The sequence below is a fragment of the Gadus morhua genome, chromosome 2 (assembly GCF_902167405.1).
Source record: "Gadus morhua chromosome 2, gadMor3.0, whole genome shotgun sequence".
In the NCBI taxonomy this organism is placed as follows: domain Eukaryota; kingdom Metazoa; phylum Chordata; class Actinopteri; order Gadiformes; family Gadidae; genus Gadus; species Gadus morhua.
In genome coordinates this window covers 13,692,429-13,711,433 of record NC_044049.1, presented here as the reverse complement: position 1 = coordinate 13,711,433, position 19,005 = coordinate 13,692,429, and the positions used below count along the sequence as shown (strand labels likewise).

Below are 19,005 nucleotides of genomic sequence, written 5' to 3'. Positions count from 1 at the left end.
AAATATTTAAAAAATCAAAAACTCGAAATTCGATTAATCGCCCAGCCCTACAGGTGAGGCATCTGTGGTTAAACAATGACACGTCAAGCTGGCTGTCTCTTCAGAGTTTTCTGCTCTATTGCAAAGCCTGTTGGGGTTTCTGGAGGAATTTCCATAGGTCCAAAGTGTAACGCATTTAAATTCCCCCAAACATGTTCTCTATTCCCTCCAATCCATCCTGTCCTATAAACCATGTCTATAAATCTCTCCTCCTCCGGCTATATCTTCTTGCTCTTCTTGCCTTTTTTTAAATGTTCAGCTCCCCATATACTTTATTATCTTTGCCGTCTTCGCTCTACTTTTCTTGGCTCTACTCTTAGTTAGCCTTTTCCAAACATATTTTTCAGCACCCTTCCTGTTGACCCTTGTACATCCCCGCACACACATGCATGCACGCACACACGCAAAGCCTCACAAGCTCTTTCTAACATAGGGGACTGCTTGTAGTATTTAACAAAAGCTAAGCTAAGCTAACTCGTACTATTGGGAAAACAAGGAGGAGTTCTGTAATTGAAAACAGGCTCATGGCAAATTCTCTCTGTGACTCATTCTGTTTTCCTAATATCTAAAATAACATTTGTTTTCTGTTCAGCTTAGGAGAAATGTATTAATCCATTACAACGCCATCTCCTCACTGGTGCAGAGGTCATGTTTCGGAGAGAAGCGTGTGTGTGTTTATATCGTATACCTTACTCCTTCTTAGCATCCTTATTTAGCATACTAAGTATTTAAGGATGTCTGCTAAACTAGGCTATAAACTATAAAATAGTTTATAGCCAAGTTTAAGGATATTTAAGGATGTCTGCTAAACTTGGTCATAAACAATTTTATAGTTTATAGCCTAGTTTAGCAGACATCCTTAAATACTTAGTATGCTAAATAGTTTATCAATTAAGTCCCAAATTTTCTCCAAAGAGTATTTTGACATGTGTTACACTAAGAGAAGCTTTTGAGAAAAGCATAAAATGCAATTACTGTATATAATCCAAGGTTGGATAACACCATGGTCCTTGAACAACGAGACTTTGCCTCAGGGTCCTTTGGTTACCTCTGTTTTAACTTTGAACTGATATTTGAGTCGGGCCAGTGTCTTTGCAAAGCTATCCCTGCATCCAGCTTTTTGAAGCCGTTGCATTGTTGAACTACAGCAGAGCCTCATGTGATGGTGGCCCTGCCTAGCTTAAGGCACTTAGCTAGCGGCTAGCATCTCAGTTTACAGTACATAGCCAGCTGAGATTCTGAATTCAAAGTATTCTGGTTTTGGTGTCTGATCTGGTTCTCATTTATTATGAGAATCTGAATTTCCTAGTTTATTTGATATCCGCATTATTTAATCATTTCATAAACCATTCAAGTGAACTAAAATGGGATGGACCTGTACAGTATGGCAGCTGTAGGGTGTATTGTAAACATGAAAAAAACTGTAAATGGTCAATATGGAAAGGGGATAAAAAATAGCTGGTGAAGTAGAGGGAAAAAAGGTAACCCTAAAACTGGATAACATTCAACGTCTGGTTGAAACAACGAGCAGGAAAGTGAATAGCATGAACAGAGAGGAGATGGAGAAGCGGGAGTAAGACGAGCATACAAGTACTCCAACAACCTCCTAAACACAAGCACCAAACCAACACCAAAGGCCAACATCGTAAACCGCACAGCAACGGCAACACAGTTTGGAAATTTAATTTGGAATTATTCGATTAGAATTCGACTAATATATCGAACCTTGTCAACGTAAGAACAAAGAACAAAAGTGTGTGTTTCTGGAGGGGAAAGAGGAGCATGGCTCTGAGGGAGCGGGTAGGAATGGAGAGGAGTGGAGGTGGAGGAGTTCTCCTCCAAGTTGCTGAGCGATGACTGGAACAGGATGGGGAGGCCAGGAGAGCTTTCCTAGGTGGCTGTCCCTACCGCTCCCTTTTCACATAAACGGACACGGACACACACACACACACACACACAGACATAGACATAGACACAGACACTCACACTCACGGGCACACACGAACACACACAAACACACACGCAGCAAACGATTTCCCACACAAAGCGCACCCAGAACTAAATGGAACACTGGAACAAAGACTTCAAATGTAAACCAGAATCAAGTTTCTAACCACAGCAGCGCCAACGGCCGCAGGAATTTCTTCCAAATCAATACAACATTAGATGCAAACCAGATCGACTACAAACTGGGCTTTCATTGTCCGCTCGAGCAACAGAATCAAAAACTGAAACTCTCTTTATTTCCGAGTCCGTTTTGCCGTCAGGTTTTTCGTTTTTTGTTGTACACTCTGGTATCGTTTTAAAGGTGAAGTTTTTGCCTTTACTGGAATCGAATGGCAGTTAAATTCCTGGCGGCCTGCCCTGACTTCTCCAAAGTGTGTGTGTGTGTGTGTGTGTGTGTGTGTGTGTGTGTGTGTGTGTGTGTGTGTGTGTGTGTGTGTGTGTGTGTGTGTGTGTGTGTGTGTGTGTGTGTGTGTGTGTGCAGTGGCTGAGGTTTCAGTTACAGTGATCACTGGGTATCTCCCATCTCTTGTCAACGGAGGCCCTGTACGGGGACCAGCAACAGCCTGAAATGCACTAGTCTGTACTGCTGCTCAGCTTGTTTATCGTGGGTTTATCTGTAATCACTTTTCGACGTACGTTGGTGCCGCAGACAGGCACGTGGCTTCCGCCGCATGCTTCATAGTTTGCGTCAATGCCTGCAACATGGATTGCACAAGTGAATTCTACCAGTTCAAGCAGCCCAATTTAAAATCTAAATCTATAGGGAGTCATCTTAAAATGGTGGATATATCTGCATGTTCCTGGCTGTGAGAGGCACTTTGCCCCTCTCCTGTTGGATGTCTCGGTTGAAAGGTGAAAACGCGTCGCTGGGCTCCCCACATCCTCTTTCTGATGTAGAACAAAGTATGTGCTGAGCCAGCAACCCAGCAGCACCTACGAGGGGGAATTTCCGTGGGCTGAAAAATACATGTTGCGTGTGGCCACGTGCAGCATTTGAAATTAAAATCGTTGGCTGTATTTCAATTAGCTGTGGTGACATGTTAGCTGAAATTGAAATATCACAGAGTTGTATGTTACATTGGTGTTTTTAAAGCTTTTCTCATGAGGGTGTGTTCCAGCAGCACAGTACAGTACCATCCACATAGGAAATGGAAATGTTTTTCATCCTAAAGCTTTGACCCCTGTCCCTCCCTAGCTCTAGCATTTTCCTCTCCAGCATTCCTTCTTCCCTCCATTCACCCCGCCAGACTATCCCCCCACTCACCCACTCCCAGCATATCCTCCCGCCACCCACCCTCTCCCCTTACCGTACTTCCTCACTCTCCCTGGCATCTGATTCTCCTACCGTCTGCCTATCATAATCTAGCTCAACTGTCTAGCCCCAAAAAAAGACCACCTATGTCATTGGTTCCACACGTTCTTATGTATTTCCTCTCTCTCTCTCTCTCTCTCTCTCTCTCTCTCTCTCTCTCTCTCTCTCTCTCTCTCTCTCTCCATCATCTGGTTGCTGGCGACTGCAGGGTCAGAGGCGATCAGCTACCGCAGTACCATGTCGGAGCTGGCAGTGGCGCCAGAGGTGATGATGCCCCCTGTGTCAGGGGGGATTTACAGTGAGAAAATAGCCGTCGGCGGAGGTCCAGTGTTGGACTTCAGCTATGTGGGCATCGACGCCATCCTGGAGCAGATGAGGAAGAAGGCAATGAAGCAGGGCTTCGAACTCAACATCATGGTCGTGGGTGAGTTGGATCCATGTTTTGCTGGGTTCCAACACGAGTGTCAACAGTCTGTAGTCTTCCTAGAGAAGAGATACCTGTATCTCGAGAAGAAATACCTGTATCTTGACCATACTTGTAAACGAGAAGCAGTTTCAGAGGGTCTTGAGACTATTTGTTAGTTCCTTTACAGATTTGCTCTCATTTGTAATTTAACATTTGGTTTTGATTGGCTTATATTTGTGATTCCCCTGGAATATTGTTCTGCATCTTTCATGATCTCATGTTTGGGAGTTTATTCTCTATTCAGGTTGTGATGCTCAAGGGCTTTATACTTAAAGTACAGTCAACCTCGAAGGTCTCGCCTGTCAAGAAGCAAAGGTTTAGGGTTATAGTGAAATTTCTGAATAACAGCAAAGTGTATGCATCCAGTCTTCCTCTCTAATCAAGCCTGTATGGAAAGTTTTAATCTCCTTAATAAGCAGCCTCAAACTGCAGGCTCTGAAAACACCTTTCTTCTCCCTTTTCCACCACACCCTTCTCATCATTACACACCTTGAAACACACACATACACACACCTACAGAGGAGACCCAGCACACATGCTCTTTTCTTTCTGATAAAAAACGTTTGCTTTTATAGGATATCAAGAACATTGCGATGGTGCGTCTGCGTTTTCTCGTCAAATTAGATGCCTCAGTCACAGACACTGCTTATAGCCCAGGAGACAGAACTGAACACGCTCAATCAGCCTCTTCCACCAGTAGGTCGGGGGGGAAGTCACTGTGGTTATTTTAGGATATACAATCAATATATATATATATATATATATATATAACAGATATTTTTTGGTGTGTGTATAAATGTATCTATCGTGCAATCTTTGTCTATTGCGCATTATGCACAATGCACTTTACGATAATAAATGAGTCAAGTAGTCAAGTGTTAAAAATATATTTTATTGAAAATATCCAGATAGTTTTAGTAGAATGTTGGAGGCCAAAAAAGGTTATATAAGGATAAATGTATTTACATTGAACAAGCAAGCATATACTCTAAACTAGTATGTAGAATTGCAGTCCCTCCCTACAATGGCAATAAATTAGTCGAGCTTCAAACCCAAGACTTGTTCGTACCAAATGAATGCACCTGTTGCCATATAATAATAATAATAATAATAATAATAATAATAATACATTTCATTTAGAGGCGCCTTTCAAGACACCCAAGGTCACCTGAAATATGACATATTTCTTTGTGTTGCTGAAAATGCAGACTTACTAGTAACTTTTCAAAATGCTGTCTACTTCCTATGTGAGTCATAAGAGTTCATATGTGAGTCACAAGTTCCATATCTGTGTTACAGTATGGAAACCAGTGGCCTCTCTCTGGTGAACTCTAGGCCATCTCTTGGATGGACTGTTTGGGTAGCGGTCAGTTATAAGGGATGAAGAGTTGAACTAAGTTCTCTTCAATGACAAAAAACACAGACAGGCTTACTGAAGATACTAAGCCATAGCGGGGAATGGAGCTCCAGCCCACATCAGCTATAGGTATACCTGACGTGCCCCTGACGGTGTTTGTTGTGTATCATCTAGCCATGTTAATCCTCCTTGACGGACCTCATAGCGATAAAAAATATCACTGTTATTAACACACTCCTATTCCACCCACTACCTCAAGGTATAGACACCACTTCCATTTGTATGGCATTGTATTGATTCTTTAATCTATAAAATGAATCTTCTTGTTTCTGTGCTGCTCACAGGACAGAGTGGACTGGGCAAATCCACCCTGATGAATACGCTCTTCAAGTCCAAAGTGAGCCGTAAGTCTGCTCTGGAAAAGGAAAAGGAAAAGATCCCAAAGACGGTGGAGATCAAGTCCATCAGCCACGGTAATGACCTCTCCCACAACCCCTCGGACCTCCCCAAGCCCTGCCTTCCTCTTACGGCCTGCTCCATCTACACATACACACACCCCTGACCTCCCACGCCCTGCCTTCCCCTTTCTTGCTGCCTGCTCCATCTACACATGCCAGCCCACCTCACTCAGCCTGGCTCCCTCTTACTGCCTGCTCCATTTACACATGACACCCCTCCCAACACATACACCCTCCTCCCTCCCTCTCTGTAAACCATGATCTTCCCATTACTCCCTCTATTTTTTGCTCTGTATTTCTCTCTGCCTGACTCTTTCCTGTTCACTTCCCCTACTCAATTTCTCCCCTATTCTCTCTTTTTCATAGCCTCTCCCTTCCTCTCTCATCCAATAAAGGTTATTATGAATGGGAATGGTTTTCATAGATGCTACGACTAACCTGTGTGTGTGTGTGTGTGTGTGTGTGTGTGTGTGTGTGTGTGTGTGTGTGTGTGTGTGTGTGTGTGTGTGTGTGTGTGTGTGTGTGTGTGTGTGTGTGTGTGTGTGTGTGTGTGGTAGATGTGGAGGAGAAGGGTGTGAGGATGAAGCTGACGGTCATTGACACACCGGGCTTCGGAGACCAGATCAACAACGAGAACTGGTACTTACTAGTATGGCTGTAGTTCTTCACAAGCAGTAAACGTATTTTTGTTATTCTAGTACTGAAATGTTTGACTCTCCTAATGGCTCTCTGCCTTATTCTCTTGCTTCCTTTCCCCACTACGCCTTCACCCCCTTGTGTCATTCTGTCTGTCTGCCATTGACCACCTCTTCCACATCCTCCCCTCCTCTTGCTTCCTCTCTTCCTCTCGCTACCCTCTGTGCTTCCTGTGTGTCTCAGTTGGCAGCCCATCATGAAGTTCATCAACGACCAGTATGAGGCCTACCTGCAGGAGGAGATCAACATCAACAGGAAGAAAAGGATCCCAGACTCCAGGGTCCACTGCTGCATATACTTCATCCCCCCCACCGGCCACTGGTGAGAACCACCGGTCCGCTACCACCAATGCTGTGCTACGCTAACCATACAAACTCTTATGCTACCTTCAACTTACAGTACCGCCACCATGCTATACTACCCTAACATACACAAAGCTGTCAATTCTAGAAGCATACACTACCATCACTACACACACACTACTACCAACACCATGTTAAACCACGCTAACATACAAACAGCTGTACATGCTAGCAGTGGTGGGGTAGAGTACTGAAAAACTATACTCAAGTAAAAGTACAATTACTACCTTCAAAATCGAGTAAAAGTAAATGTTCCAATTGGAAAAACTACTTGAGTAAGAGTAAAAAAGTACTTTGTTACAAAGTTACTCAAATTACAAGTTACTTCCAATTTTTGGATTGCAGTGCTTGGATCAGTGAAAAGGTGTGTGCTTGTGTGTGACTGAGTGAATGAAAGAGAGACAGATGTACTCTTAAAACATTTCTTCATTGTGTGTATAATTCATTAAACATATATGCAGTGTTGGGGGTACAGTAACGATATAACTTTTTGGGGTAAAAAAAGTAAAGTAACGCATTACATTTAAAATATTGGTAACTACAATAATTTACTAGACTATAGTAACGTTACCCAAGCCGTGTTTGCCTGCGTGTAAAGTTCTGATCTGTTGTGGTGCGTGCATGCGTGCTGCCTGTGTGTCTGCAGCGCCTGCTTGCCTCGGCACGTTGCGGTAGCGATCGAATTTAAGTGACGTAGCTGTTTGTGCGAAGGAGTGTTCAAGTTTTGGAGTGCAGAAGCAGGTGACACAGAAAGACAGGCTGGTTGCAGGGTTCATTGTAGATCAATTGTAGACATGCTTCCCATGTCGACTATTGAATCGCCCAGATTTAGAAAAATACTACATAAAATACCTGCGACTCACAAGCCAACATCCGACAGGAAAACAGTTTCCCGTTAGCTGAAAAAGTGTTATACCGAAATGGATTCGAAGCTCAAAATAATTTCCGAGTCCTCCCTGGATCATGTGTCCATTTGGTCTGCCAGCAACAAAAGTAACTTAGGAATGATGGTGCACTGGATAGACAGCATTACTTTAAAGCTTGAGAAGGCTGCTCTTGCCTGCAAGAGGGAGAGAGGAAGACACACTTACGATAGCTTGGGAAATAGATCAGGTTCATTCAGCCTTTGGACCACATAAAGTAACAGCATGTGTCAACGCCGCTTAAGTGCATTTCTGTTTTGATAGTATGGGATAAAATTACCTTTTTAAATTTTTCATTGACCACTTAATTTTTGTTCTCATGTTTCCCAAAGCCTGTGTTTTGAAACTTGTGTGTTGCTACTGATTGACCTCACCATACCCTACATTATCCTGTTGTTTGTGGATTTTTACAGTGAGGCATTTCTTTGTGCAGACAGGGATATTGTTCTTTCATATGGTTTTATATGCTATTTTGTATAGATTTATGCAATAAACACTAAGTGATGATAGGGCTATGATGTTTGTCCGTGTATCTACAGTAAATTAAGAAACGGGAAAGTAAAGTAATAAGTAGTGAAGTTGCTTTTCAAATGGAGTTACTAGTAAAGTAATCTCATTACAATTTACAGAAGTAACTTGTAATAAGTAACTAATACAATCTCTACCAGCCTGCACTTGTACAATCTCTACCAGCCTGCACGAGAGTTCAATGTTGTCATAGCTGGCACGTCTTTAGATTTATGACCAATTGCATTTCCAGGCACACCTGGGCCACTTGGGGAAGCGCCATTAATTTGCTCACCTCAGCAGTACATAGACCTGGTTGTGCGGGGTTAACAGTTTGAGTGCTTGCGTGTGTTTGTATGTAGGACACAGTGAGTGAGAGGCTGCGAGCACACAGCGCAGGCTGACTGGATGACACAGCAAGGAACTTTTATAAACGCAACATTGTTAGCCAGCAGTAATCAGCCCGGCAGCTCACCCCGAAACATTAACGGCCCTCCGGGAAATCTCCAGACTCTCCCGATGACCAATCCTCCACTGGCTAGTACCACAGACTACCACCACTACACAAACACCACTACACTATACACCAATAATACTACCACCATACAATATCAACATCAAATAAAAAAACACACACAAACACGTCATGCGTGAATTCAGACAGAAGTGTAGAATCCCCCATGTGATTTCTGGCATGTGGACGCTGGATTTTAGAAAATCTTCATCCAGATCATAAGATGCAAGATAAATACTTTTTTTGTACTGGAAATCGGGGGAGGGGCATGACTCCCGGGCCACTCCCGGGCCACAACACTGCGATGTGACCCCAGTCAAGGCCACATAACGATGTTCTAGAGGGGACAGAGTGCTGGGCCAGTGGATTACACGTGCAACATAACTTAGTTTCATTAAGAACTTGGCTTCTAACCTGCTGCCACATTGCTATATTAAAGATATTATTATTTATCTGGTTAATTTCCTTGTTTGTGTAATATCAAATTGGGTTAGGTTGTTTCTATAATGTAGAACACGATGCAGGGTAAAGTAAATACGCATACATATTGCATGTACATACATATCAGATTCATGTGGACATGCATATATGTACAGGCATACAATACATACCCTGAGATCTATTCCCTTTCCCCCACTGCTACACAACCCAAAACACTGTGAAGATACACAGGGTCGAGATCTAAAACAGCCCCCCAGACCTCCTACAGCTGTCCACATCTGGATTATATCAACCACTCTCTCTTGCTCTCTTACACATCTCTTTTTGTCCATTCCTATAGCTTACTCTCTAGCTTTTGTCCTAACTCTTTCTCTATCCATAGCTCTACCGCTATCTCTGACTCTTATCTCTGACTCTAATCTCTGACTCTTATCTCTGACTCTTCTCTGACTCTTCTCCTACTATCTCTGACGCTCTCTCTGACCCTATATTTCTATCTCTAGCCTCCTGACCTCCATCTCTTTCTTTCTTTCTGTCTTCTTGCTCGCCCTCCCTCTCTCTTGGTTTAACCCCACTTGCAGGTCAGGAGGGTCTTGGTCCATAAAATGGGGACCCATAGGGTGGACTGAACACATTGATGGACGTTTGTGTACTTGGGCAGGCTTTGAGTTGACGTATCTCAGCAAGCCATGTCTGAGTATGTGTGTGTGTGTGTGTGTGTGTGTGTGTGTGTGTGTGTGTGTGTGTGTGTGTGTGTGTGTGTGTACACACACTGGCGTCTGAGACTGAACCTTGGGAGGGATTTACATCTGTTGATAGTCTTCCTGGCTCTTGGCCTTGCTCTCTAATACTTGAAGATGGGGGTGGAAGGGGAGACATGTCCTCTGATGTCTCTGGTTTATACATTACGGCAGCTGTCACATTAACCTTACAGTCTTACAGAGGTCGATTGGCTTCAGGGAAGCTTACACCCACTACATTGCGTGTGTGTAGGCGCACACATTGGTGTGCCTGTGTGTTCATCCATGACATCTTCACTCACAGCCTCATTAGAAGACCCTGTTGATCTCATGTTTTCCAATACATGCATTGCTCTGGCTTGAAATACACAGAACCAAACATATCAATGAAGTGAGTCACTGTTTTAAACGAGAAGCATTACTACCCCTTTCATGTTTTGAAGAGAATTTTAGGCATTATAAATGTATCCAGGAACCTCTGCCCTCTAGTGTGGAGTAGTTTGTATTTATCACCACTACTTTTCTCATAAACCAGGGTTTGTGTGACCCCGAATGTTTTTTATTCACAAACTGTACTGGGTAATACATGATTTTTTTTTCAAAATACTCTAGTGTAAGTATCAAAATCGTGTCTGTGTGCTTGTCTCTCTCCCTGTGTCTCTTCTGCTATCTCCCTGTGTCTGCCTCTTTCCCCCTCTCTCTCTTTCTCTCCGGCTCCCTCTCCCTTCCTCTCTCTCCCTCTCCCCAGCCTGCGCCCGCTGGATGTTGAGTTCATGCGGCGTCTGAGCAAGGTGGTGAACATCGTCCCGGTCATCGCTAAGGCCGACACACTCACCCTGGAGGAGAGGGACTTCTTCAAGCAGAAGGTGTCCCCACCCTCCTATCACCTCCACTACTCGTTGTTTGTTATTTTACCCTTACCTAGGGGTGTCGATTAACTTATTGCAATTACAATTACATATGTTTAATTTAGTACTACAATGTATAGATACTCTCTTTTTAGTCCTTCCATTATTTAGTGTTTGCTTGGAGATCACATGAAAATGCTGAATTGAAAGTCAAATTTTTGTAGTGAACGCAATTTTGGATTATCTATTTTTTACTTCAACCTGGGTAGTACTTGAGTAGATTTTCATCAAAATACTTTTGATTGATTAGGATATTACGGTCCTCTTTCCTTTTGTTACCCAGACTTTTTTATTTCTCTCCAACTTTATCATTTTCCTTTCACTCCAACTTCACTTTCTTCCTCTTCCTTTCACTTCACTTTCTCTTCTTCCTCTTACTTCACTTCACTTTATTCACTTTCTCTTTCTATCCTTCTCTTCTATCTCCCTATTCACTTTCTCTTGTCTTTTGTGTGTGTGTGTGTGTATGTGTGTGTGTGTGTGTGTGTGTGTGTGTGTGTGTGTGTGTGTGTGTGTGTGTGTGTGTGTGTGTGTGTGTGTGTGTGTGTGCTCAGATTGTGTGTGTTTGTGAGTGCGTGTGCACCTTTTTATAGGTCATCTTTCATTACCATCCTGTGTATGTGTTCACCAGATAAGGGAAGAGCTGCGTGCCAACGGAATTGATGTGTATCCACAAAAGGAGTTTGACGAAGATGCAGAAGACAGGATGATCAATGAGAAGATCAGGGTGAGGAGTTCACAAGTGTGGACGTACGTACGTACATGCCAATTGTTTGTGTGAATGCAAGTATTCACATGTGAGATATTCAAGGCTACTGTACAGTATAATGTTTTCCTGCTCTAGCTTCATATAGGCTTGTATATCATGCCTTCACACCGCAATGACCACTTCAAGTATAGGGGCATTCTTGGTCATTAATCTTGAAATGGTTTGTCATTAACTTGAGGCATTGTCATATTTGAAACTGCATTTGCCATTTCTCATGCGAGACGTGGCAAAACAACGTTTTCATTACTACAACTCTCTCAAGGAACCACAAAATGGCACAGTATTGCCAACCAAAAATCCCATAATCCATTCTCACGTACAAGCACTATTGCTATTGTGTAGATAGTGTTATGTATGATTAACATTGAACTGTGTGTATTTGCAGGAAATGATTCCATTTGCTGTGGTGGGCAGTGACCAGGAGTACCAGGTGAATGGCCGCAGGCTGCTGGGACGCAAGACCAAGTGGGGAACCATTGAAGGTAGACCCTCCTCCTCTTCCTCCACCTCTTCCTCATCCTCTCTATGCACTCTGTCTGCATTATCATCGTCATCATCCGTCATCATCATCCCATCTATCATCATCATCCATCATCATCCTTCATCATCATCATGACAGTTGGGCTCATTATAATTTTGAAGTTTTAATACGGGACATTTTTAGTGTGTCATTAATAATAGGCCAAGTAAAGCTTATCAGATGAAACCCATTTATTTTAATCTCCCCACGTTAACTTCTCAATTGTGTTATTTGAGATTCCTTTAATTAGTTTCCTTTTCAGTCTTTCAGTTTTTTATATTATTCAAATATTTTATTTATTTATTTAGAATTGTTTAACCTAACAACAACCAATTGTCATCACACAGCAGCGACCACAGGGTGTAACCAGATATTCTCATAACCAATAAAAATATGTTGGCTCTTAAAGCAGCAGGAACTCGTAAGCCCCCTCCCCATGTGATGCCTTCATCCAGCACCACTAACAGACAAACCAGTCACCCCAGATCCATGGTCCCTTGTGGTCCCAGAGTGCTTTATTGTCTCCACCAGTTCAGCACAACTTAAAAAGAACACTTCTGCTCTTTGTTGGACGCTCGTTTCAACTATAAATATTTGTTTGAAATGTAATAAATGATGAATGTCATTAAGCAGATGACATTTATATTAATTGAGCTGTTTATCCAAAGTAACTTTCACTGGTTCCAGATACGTGTCTTTAAGGAGCAGGTAAGGGATGCCTACAGGTAGACTGCAGACATAAGGGGTCTAACCGAGGGCCTTAATCGTCTGTTCTGTCAAACGCACCACCCTAACCGCCCCTAGTTTCTGCCCATACACCAGGTGGCTCATCCAATAAGTTGGAGGGAGAAAAGTCTACACAAGTCAATTTGAATTGTGTTCTTTTGCGTTTTGTGTTGTGTTGGCTGAGTGTTTATCCGCCAGCACTATTCTCCTCTATGCTGCAAGTGAAAGTCCTCTGGACCATAGGCATATATACATAGACGCCACTTTGGCCCTTTGGCCCTTCGATCAGCGTTTTTACCCCAGCTTTTTTAAGTAGATCATAGATAGACCTTTAAATATGACGGCGACATTGATGTATGTATGCATGTCTATGTTATGGAAAACGGCTACAGATTGATGCCGTGGTGATGAAGATTACCTGTTCACTCTTGTGTTACACTGCGTTTTTCCAACATTCATCAAGTTATCTCCTTAAGACACCAAGTACTCTGCGTTTATTCAACATCTCACAAAGGAGGCTTCATTTACTCATCTGTCATCCTTGGCAACGTGCTAACATCCACTCATCTCAACCTCCCATCCCTTGCCCTGCCTCTCTGCCTCTCTCTCTCCGCCTCAAAACCATTCAGAACTGACAGACTAACGTGGTGCCCCTCTAACGTGGGGCCCCTCTGTCAGGGAGAAACCATTGAGCTCTCACTCTTCCATTTTCCAGAGGGCTTCAATCAGGTTTAAATAGCAGCACAGATTCTCCGCCTTGCGTGTTGCGAGCAATCTATCTGCAGACTAGGTACGAAAACCTTTTTCCCCCTGACTTCATGTAACACTTTTAATCATGTCTCCATCCACAGTCGAGAACATAGCCCACTGTGAGTTCGCCTATCTTCGAGATCTTCTAATAAGGTAAGCCCTAAAGTCTCCCTTATGGTCTCATGGTCTGTCACATATATCGATTTTCTATTAGGATGGTATATTTTCCTGGAAAATTGGTGTGTAAAAAGAACTGTGGAAAATGAATGAGTTTGTGCCGGTGGGTAGACACACATGCACGCAGACGTGTTATATTTCTTCGCTGACATGTACAGGTGCATCTCAATTAATTAATTTCAACAATTCAATTTAAAAAGTGAACCTTTTACATTACATAGATTCATTCCACCAACAGTGAAATATTTCAATCATTTATTTGTATTCATCTTGATGATTATGGCTTACAGCTCATGAAAACCCAAAATTCAACATCTATTATTTACATTAAGCAGTCGCTTTTATCCAAAGCGACTTAGAACGGTTAAAACACCCATTGACAAACTGACAGCAGAGTCAACCATGCAAGGCGATAAGGAGCTCATCAGGAGCATTGTAGTAAGTGGATTGCTCATGGACCGTCAGCTAGGAGGAGCCAGGGATTGAACTAGCAACCTTCCAGCCACAAGTCAACCTGCTCTACCTCCTGAGCTAAGCCGACAAGTGTGGACTATACAATAGTGCAATATTACATAAGACCATTAAAGAAATCATTTTTTATAAGGAAATGTCTGCCTTCTGAAGAGGGCATGTGGAGTCAATCAGCCTTTGGCCCTGCTGAGGTGTAGTGGAAGCCCAGGTTGATTCGATAGTGTAACGTGCGCGTTTGGCTGAACCCAAGTGCACAGGCTGGCGACGAGCGTGGAACAGAGTCAATAGTTTATTTCGTAGACAGGCGAGTAGTCAGACAAGCAGGGATCAGGAACCCACGGGGTAGTCAGACAGGCGGGGATCAGGAACCGGCAGGAGAGTCAAACAGGCGAGGATCAGGAACCAGAAGGAGAGTCAGACAGGCAGGGATCAGGAACCGGCAGGAGAGTCAGACAGGCGAGGATCAGGAACCAGAAGGAGAGTCAGACAGGCAGGGATCAGGAACTGGGAGAATAGTCAGACAGGCAGGGATCAGAGAGCAGGCAGGAGCGTTGGTAGGTCAGGAGTAGAATCGCGGGAAAGCACTGTGAAACACAAGAGACAATCTGGCAGGGAATGTTTGGGAGGAGAGGACTGATATAGGGGAAACACAGGTGAAGGTGGTTGGGTTAATTGGGAGTGATCAGGGTGGCAGGCAGGTGAATGAGAAAACCAGGGGCGGATCCTGACAGTACCCCCCCCCTGCAAGGGACGACTCCAGACGTCCTAAACCAAACAGGGAGGGTGGAGGGGGCCCGGAGGAGGGTTAGAATTCCTCCGAGGCCTCAGAGATTGCGTCCTCCGAAGAGGAGGAGGACGCGACATCGGAGTCCCTTCTGTCAGAGAAACCACTCGCCGGTGGAACCGTAGCGGGCTGGCGGGAGGACGGGGCAGGTTGGTCAGGCTGGGATCGGTGGAAGTCAGAGATAAGGCTGGGGTCCATGATGAAGCGAGCTGGAATCCAGGAGCGCTCCTCCGGACAGTACCCCTCCCAGTCCACCAGATACTGGACCCCACGTCCACGGCGGCGGGAGCGGAGGAGACGCCGGACGGTGAACACCGGACCCCCGTCGACGAGCTGAGGGGGAGGAGGGGGCGGAACGGGAGGAGCCAGAGGGCTCTCCTGGACAGGTTTGACCCTGGAGACATGGAAGTTGGGATGGATCCTCATGGAGCGAGGAAGCTGAAGGCGTACCGCCACAGGGTTAATGATGCGGATTATGGGGAATGGTCCAATGAACTTGGGGGCCAGCTTGCGACTCTCCACCTTGAGAGGTAGGTCACGGGTGGAGAGCCAGACTTTCTGGCCAAGACGGTAGGCAGGAGCCGGCGTGCGGTGCTTGTTGGCAGCAGAAGCGTGGCGATCTGCAGCCCTTGAGAGAGCAGAGCGCGCCCGGGTCCAGGTGCGTCGACAACGACGGATCAGGGCTTGGACCGAGGGGCAGGAAGACTCCTTCTCCAGGTCGGGGAATAGGGGTGGCAGGTCAGGAGTAGAATCGCGGGAAAGCACTGTGAAACACAAGAGACAATCTGGCAGGGAATGTTTGGGAGGAGAGGACTGATATAGGGGAAACACAGGTGAAGGTGGTTGGGTTAATTGGGAGTGATCAGGGTGGCAGGCAGGTGAATGAGAAAACCAGGGGTGGATCATGACAGATAGTGGCTTTCAGCTCGTCTGCATTGTTGGGTCTTCTGTCCCTCATCATCCTCTTGACAATACCCCATCAATTTGCTATGGGGTTCATATCAGGCAAGTTTACTGGCCAATCAAGCACAGTAATCCCATGGTCAGTAAACCGGGTATTGGTACTTTTGGCAGTGTGGGCAGGGGCCAAGTCCTGCTGGAAAAGACGTTGTCTCTGGCTCAGGAGTGGAGTGGTCACACTCAGTGGGAGTGTGAACAGCCATCTTCTTTAGCTATGACCTTTTGAGGCTTAGCCTCCTTTTGGAGGATATTTCAATGACTGTCTTCTGCACAAATGTAAAGTCAGCAGTCTTCCCCATTATTGTGAAGCCTACTGAACCAGACTTAGAGACAATTAAAAGACTCAGAAACCTTTGCCGGTATTTTGAGGTAATTAGCTGATTAGAGTGTGACACCTTGAGTCTACAATATTGAACTTTTTTGACAATATTCAAATTTTCTTGGGTACTGAATTTTGGGTTTTTATGAGCAGTTAGCCATAGTCATCAAGATTATTACAAATAAAGGCTTGAAATATTTCACTTTGGCTGGAATGAATCTATATAATACGAGTTAGACGTTTTGTTTAAATTATTTATTGAGATTTATTGACATTTATTGAGATGCATCTCAATCTCCTATTGAGATGCACCCTTATGCATACCGCCTCCATCTCCTAGAACCTGTTTGATGTTTTTGCGATCTCATCCATCAGAACCCACATGCAGAACATCAAGGACATCACCAGCAGCATCCACTATGAGCTGTACCGGGTGCGGCGCCTTCACGAGAACAACACTGTAGCCGCCGCTAACGGCCTCCCAGAGCACCGCCTGGTTGCCCATGAGATGTAGCGCAACCACGCTCCCAACCCACTCGGCAGCACTACATCTCCAATGAGCTCTTGTGCCAATGTCCATCCAAAGCCTTCAGCGTCCCCTTTTTACTGTGGGCCATCTTTTTAAAATGTCCTCCCTCACTCTCGCTCTCACTCTCACTGCCGATCTCTTTTGTCAAAGCAGGTTGGGACACAGCCTGCCAGAGGGATTGGTTTAAACTTGCTGTCTTTGTTTTATTGGCTTACCGTACAATACAATTCTGGGTGTTTTTCTTCTCAGATTACACAATAACACAGCACTACTTTCATAGCAACCCCCGAAAATGCGGAGGGAACAGATGATGTTGCTGAAGATGGTGTCCCTTGTTCCCTTCTTTTCTGACCCTGTAGCATAGTATCCATCAGGCAACCGCATAGTGCCATCTCTTACGCAGCTTGCCTACTGCATCCATCCGTCAACGGACGACGGAAGGCGTGTCTGACGGATGGGGGACTGGTAGTTGCCGACAGAGCCGCGATCTGATTGGCTGACGGATCCGTTGCAGCCTGTAAGGTTAAAATTTTCTCAATTTCTGAACGCAAGAGACGGAGCCGACGGAACGGACGGACCCACAATGCATTTCGGGATCGCCCCATGCAAAGTCAATGAGATCCGTCAACGGACGGATGCAGTGGGCAAGGGGGGTTACAGATGCCTTGGATTCATACATCAGTTAGTGTCATGGGTTACTGAGTTTCATGCTAAGGTTAAGCATGAATAGGGCTGTGAGAAGTTGGCCCCCCGTGTCCTCGTATGATGCTTATGCTCATATGCAAGAATGCACATCAGGTTCCAATTATTTCCCCCACAAGCCTATCCTTCCTATTGTGTCTGTAGTGCATCGTCTTGACAGATGTAAAGATGTCCTGTTGTGCCTATGTAATACCCAGTATCAAAAATCATGAAAAATAATTTAGAGTGATTAAAGATTATTTGTATTTATGCACAATATAAGATGTGAAAGATATTTTTTTTTTGGATCCACTTGTGCAGAATGTACACAGGAAAACACACACACACACACACACACACACACACACACACACACACACACACACACACACACACACACACACACAGACTTATGTTTTACACATGCATACACAATGTTCCTGCTCTCTGGTCAACCAAAGTGCGCATTTCAAGTAGCTAATCTGCTAAATTAGCTAAAACTGGAATGAGAACAGATATGCGCTGCGAATAAGGCATTTATTGGCACATATTAGCCATCCCAAATTTCCTAAAACACCAAATATAATGTTCTGACTGCACAACTTTTTCTTTTAGCGTTTTCAGTTGGTCGATGTTATGTAATACTTCCAAAGTGGTCAACCGATGTGTTGTATATTCATCGAAGATCCAATTATTTGGGTATTTTTTGTACTTTTTGTTATTAACAGACTATTGCCTTTGATATCTTGTTATTTTAAAGAAATAAAGATTGAACTTGTAAATATACATTTTCACATTTTCTTTTTAATGAATGCTCTATGTAGGCAGAGTCAAGGCCATGACCCAAAGGTATTTTAAGGTCACACTAGTGAAGTAGAAAACTAAAAACCTTGAGAAACCTCTGAGTGGCCTTTGAAGTACGTTCAACCCACAAGATGGTAACTACATATCAAATAATTTCCATTCTATGAACCTCCCTATTAATTACTCCCAGAGTGCAGTTTTGTGTAGCTTAGCTAGAGGCCTTTGACGTTGTATTGATAAGTCCAAGTATGATCTACGTATATTCATGTCGTCAATTATGTCAGGAAGGTATACTGGCCCTTGCACTGGGATAATTACTGCTTGATTAACCATTGTTCTCTAGACATTGAAAACAAAATATATTGATATTTTTTGTGTGAGTTTGTATATGTGAGGTTATTTACACACAAAAGGGTTATTCATGTTTATGTTTTTTGAAGTGTGCATGTGTGTGTGTGGTATTGCCCAGTGATGCCTACAGGTAAACTGTGACTGTTGGGGTTTGAACCCAGAAGATTTTGTCTGGGAGTCAAACACCATCCCCACTATCCAGGACCTACCGCCATATAACATCATCCCAGCTGGCTTATTACTGTTCCTTCTACCAAACAACTTCATCACATTGTATGTAGATGCAGCCACTATGCAGTTCTACATTCCTCAGGTCAGGTCAATCATGGCACAACACATCAACCTATTGGGCATGATCAATTCCGCATTTGCCCTGCGTGGCTAAGGTAGGAGCGAATAACACCTACTAGTGAGATGAGTAGGACTATTTAACA

General features: G+C 44.0%; 1 protein-coding gene across 4 annotated transcripts in view; it reads left to right on the top strand.

Annotated features, from left to right (window-relative positions):
* septin9a (septin 9a) overlaps positions 1-18,202 on the top strand; it is an 85,184-nt gene extending 66,982 nt beyond the window's left edge. For all 4 annotated transcript variants that reach the window (XM_030377745.1, XM_030377761.1, XM_030377753.1 and 1 more), the window contains 9 exons: positions 3,567-3,782; positions 5,526-5,654; positions 6,197-6,278; positions 6,519-6,656; positions 10,571-10,688; positions 11,362-11,457; positions 11,885-11,981; positions 13,597-13,648; positions 16,582-18,202. In XM_030377745.1, the coding sequence (XP_030233605.1) occupies positions 3,567-3,782; positions 5,526-5,654; positions 6,197-6,278; positions 6,519-6,656; positions 10,571-10,688; positions 11,362-11,457; positions 11,885-11,981; positions 13,597-13,648; positions 16,582-16,720 (1,067 nt within the window). In that variant the 3' untranslated portion in view covers positions 16,721-18,202. The remainder of the gene's footprint in view (positions 1-3,566; positions 3,783-5,525; positions 5,655-6,196; positions 6,279-6,518; positions 6,657-10,570; positions 10,689-11,361; positions 11,458-11,884; positions 11,982-13,596; positions 13,649-16,581) is intronic.
* Positions 18,203-19,005: the final 803 nt, after the last annotated feature.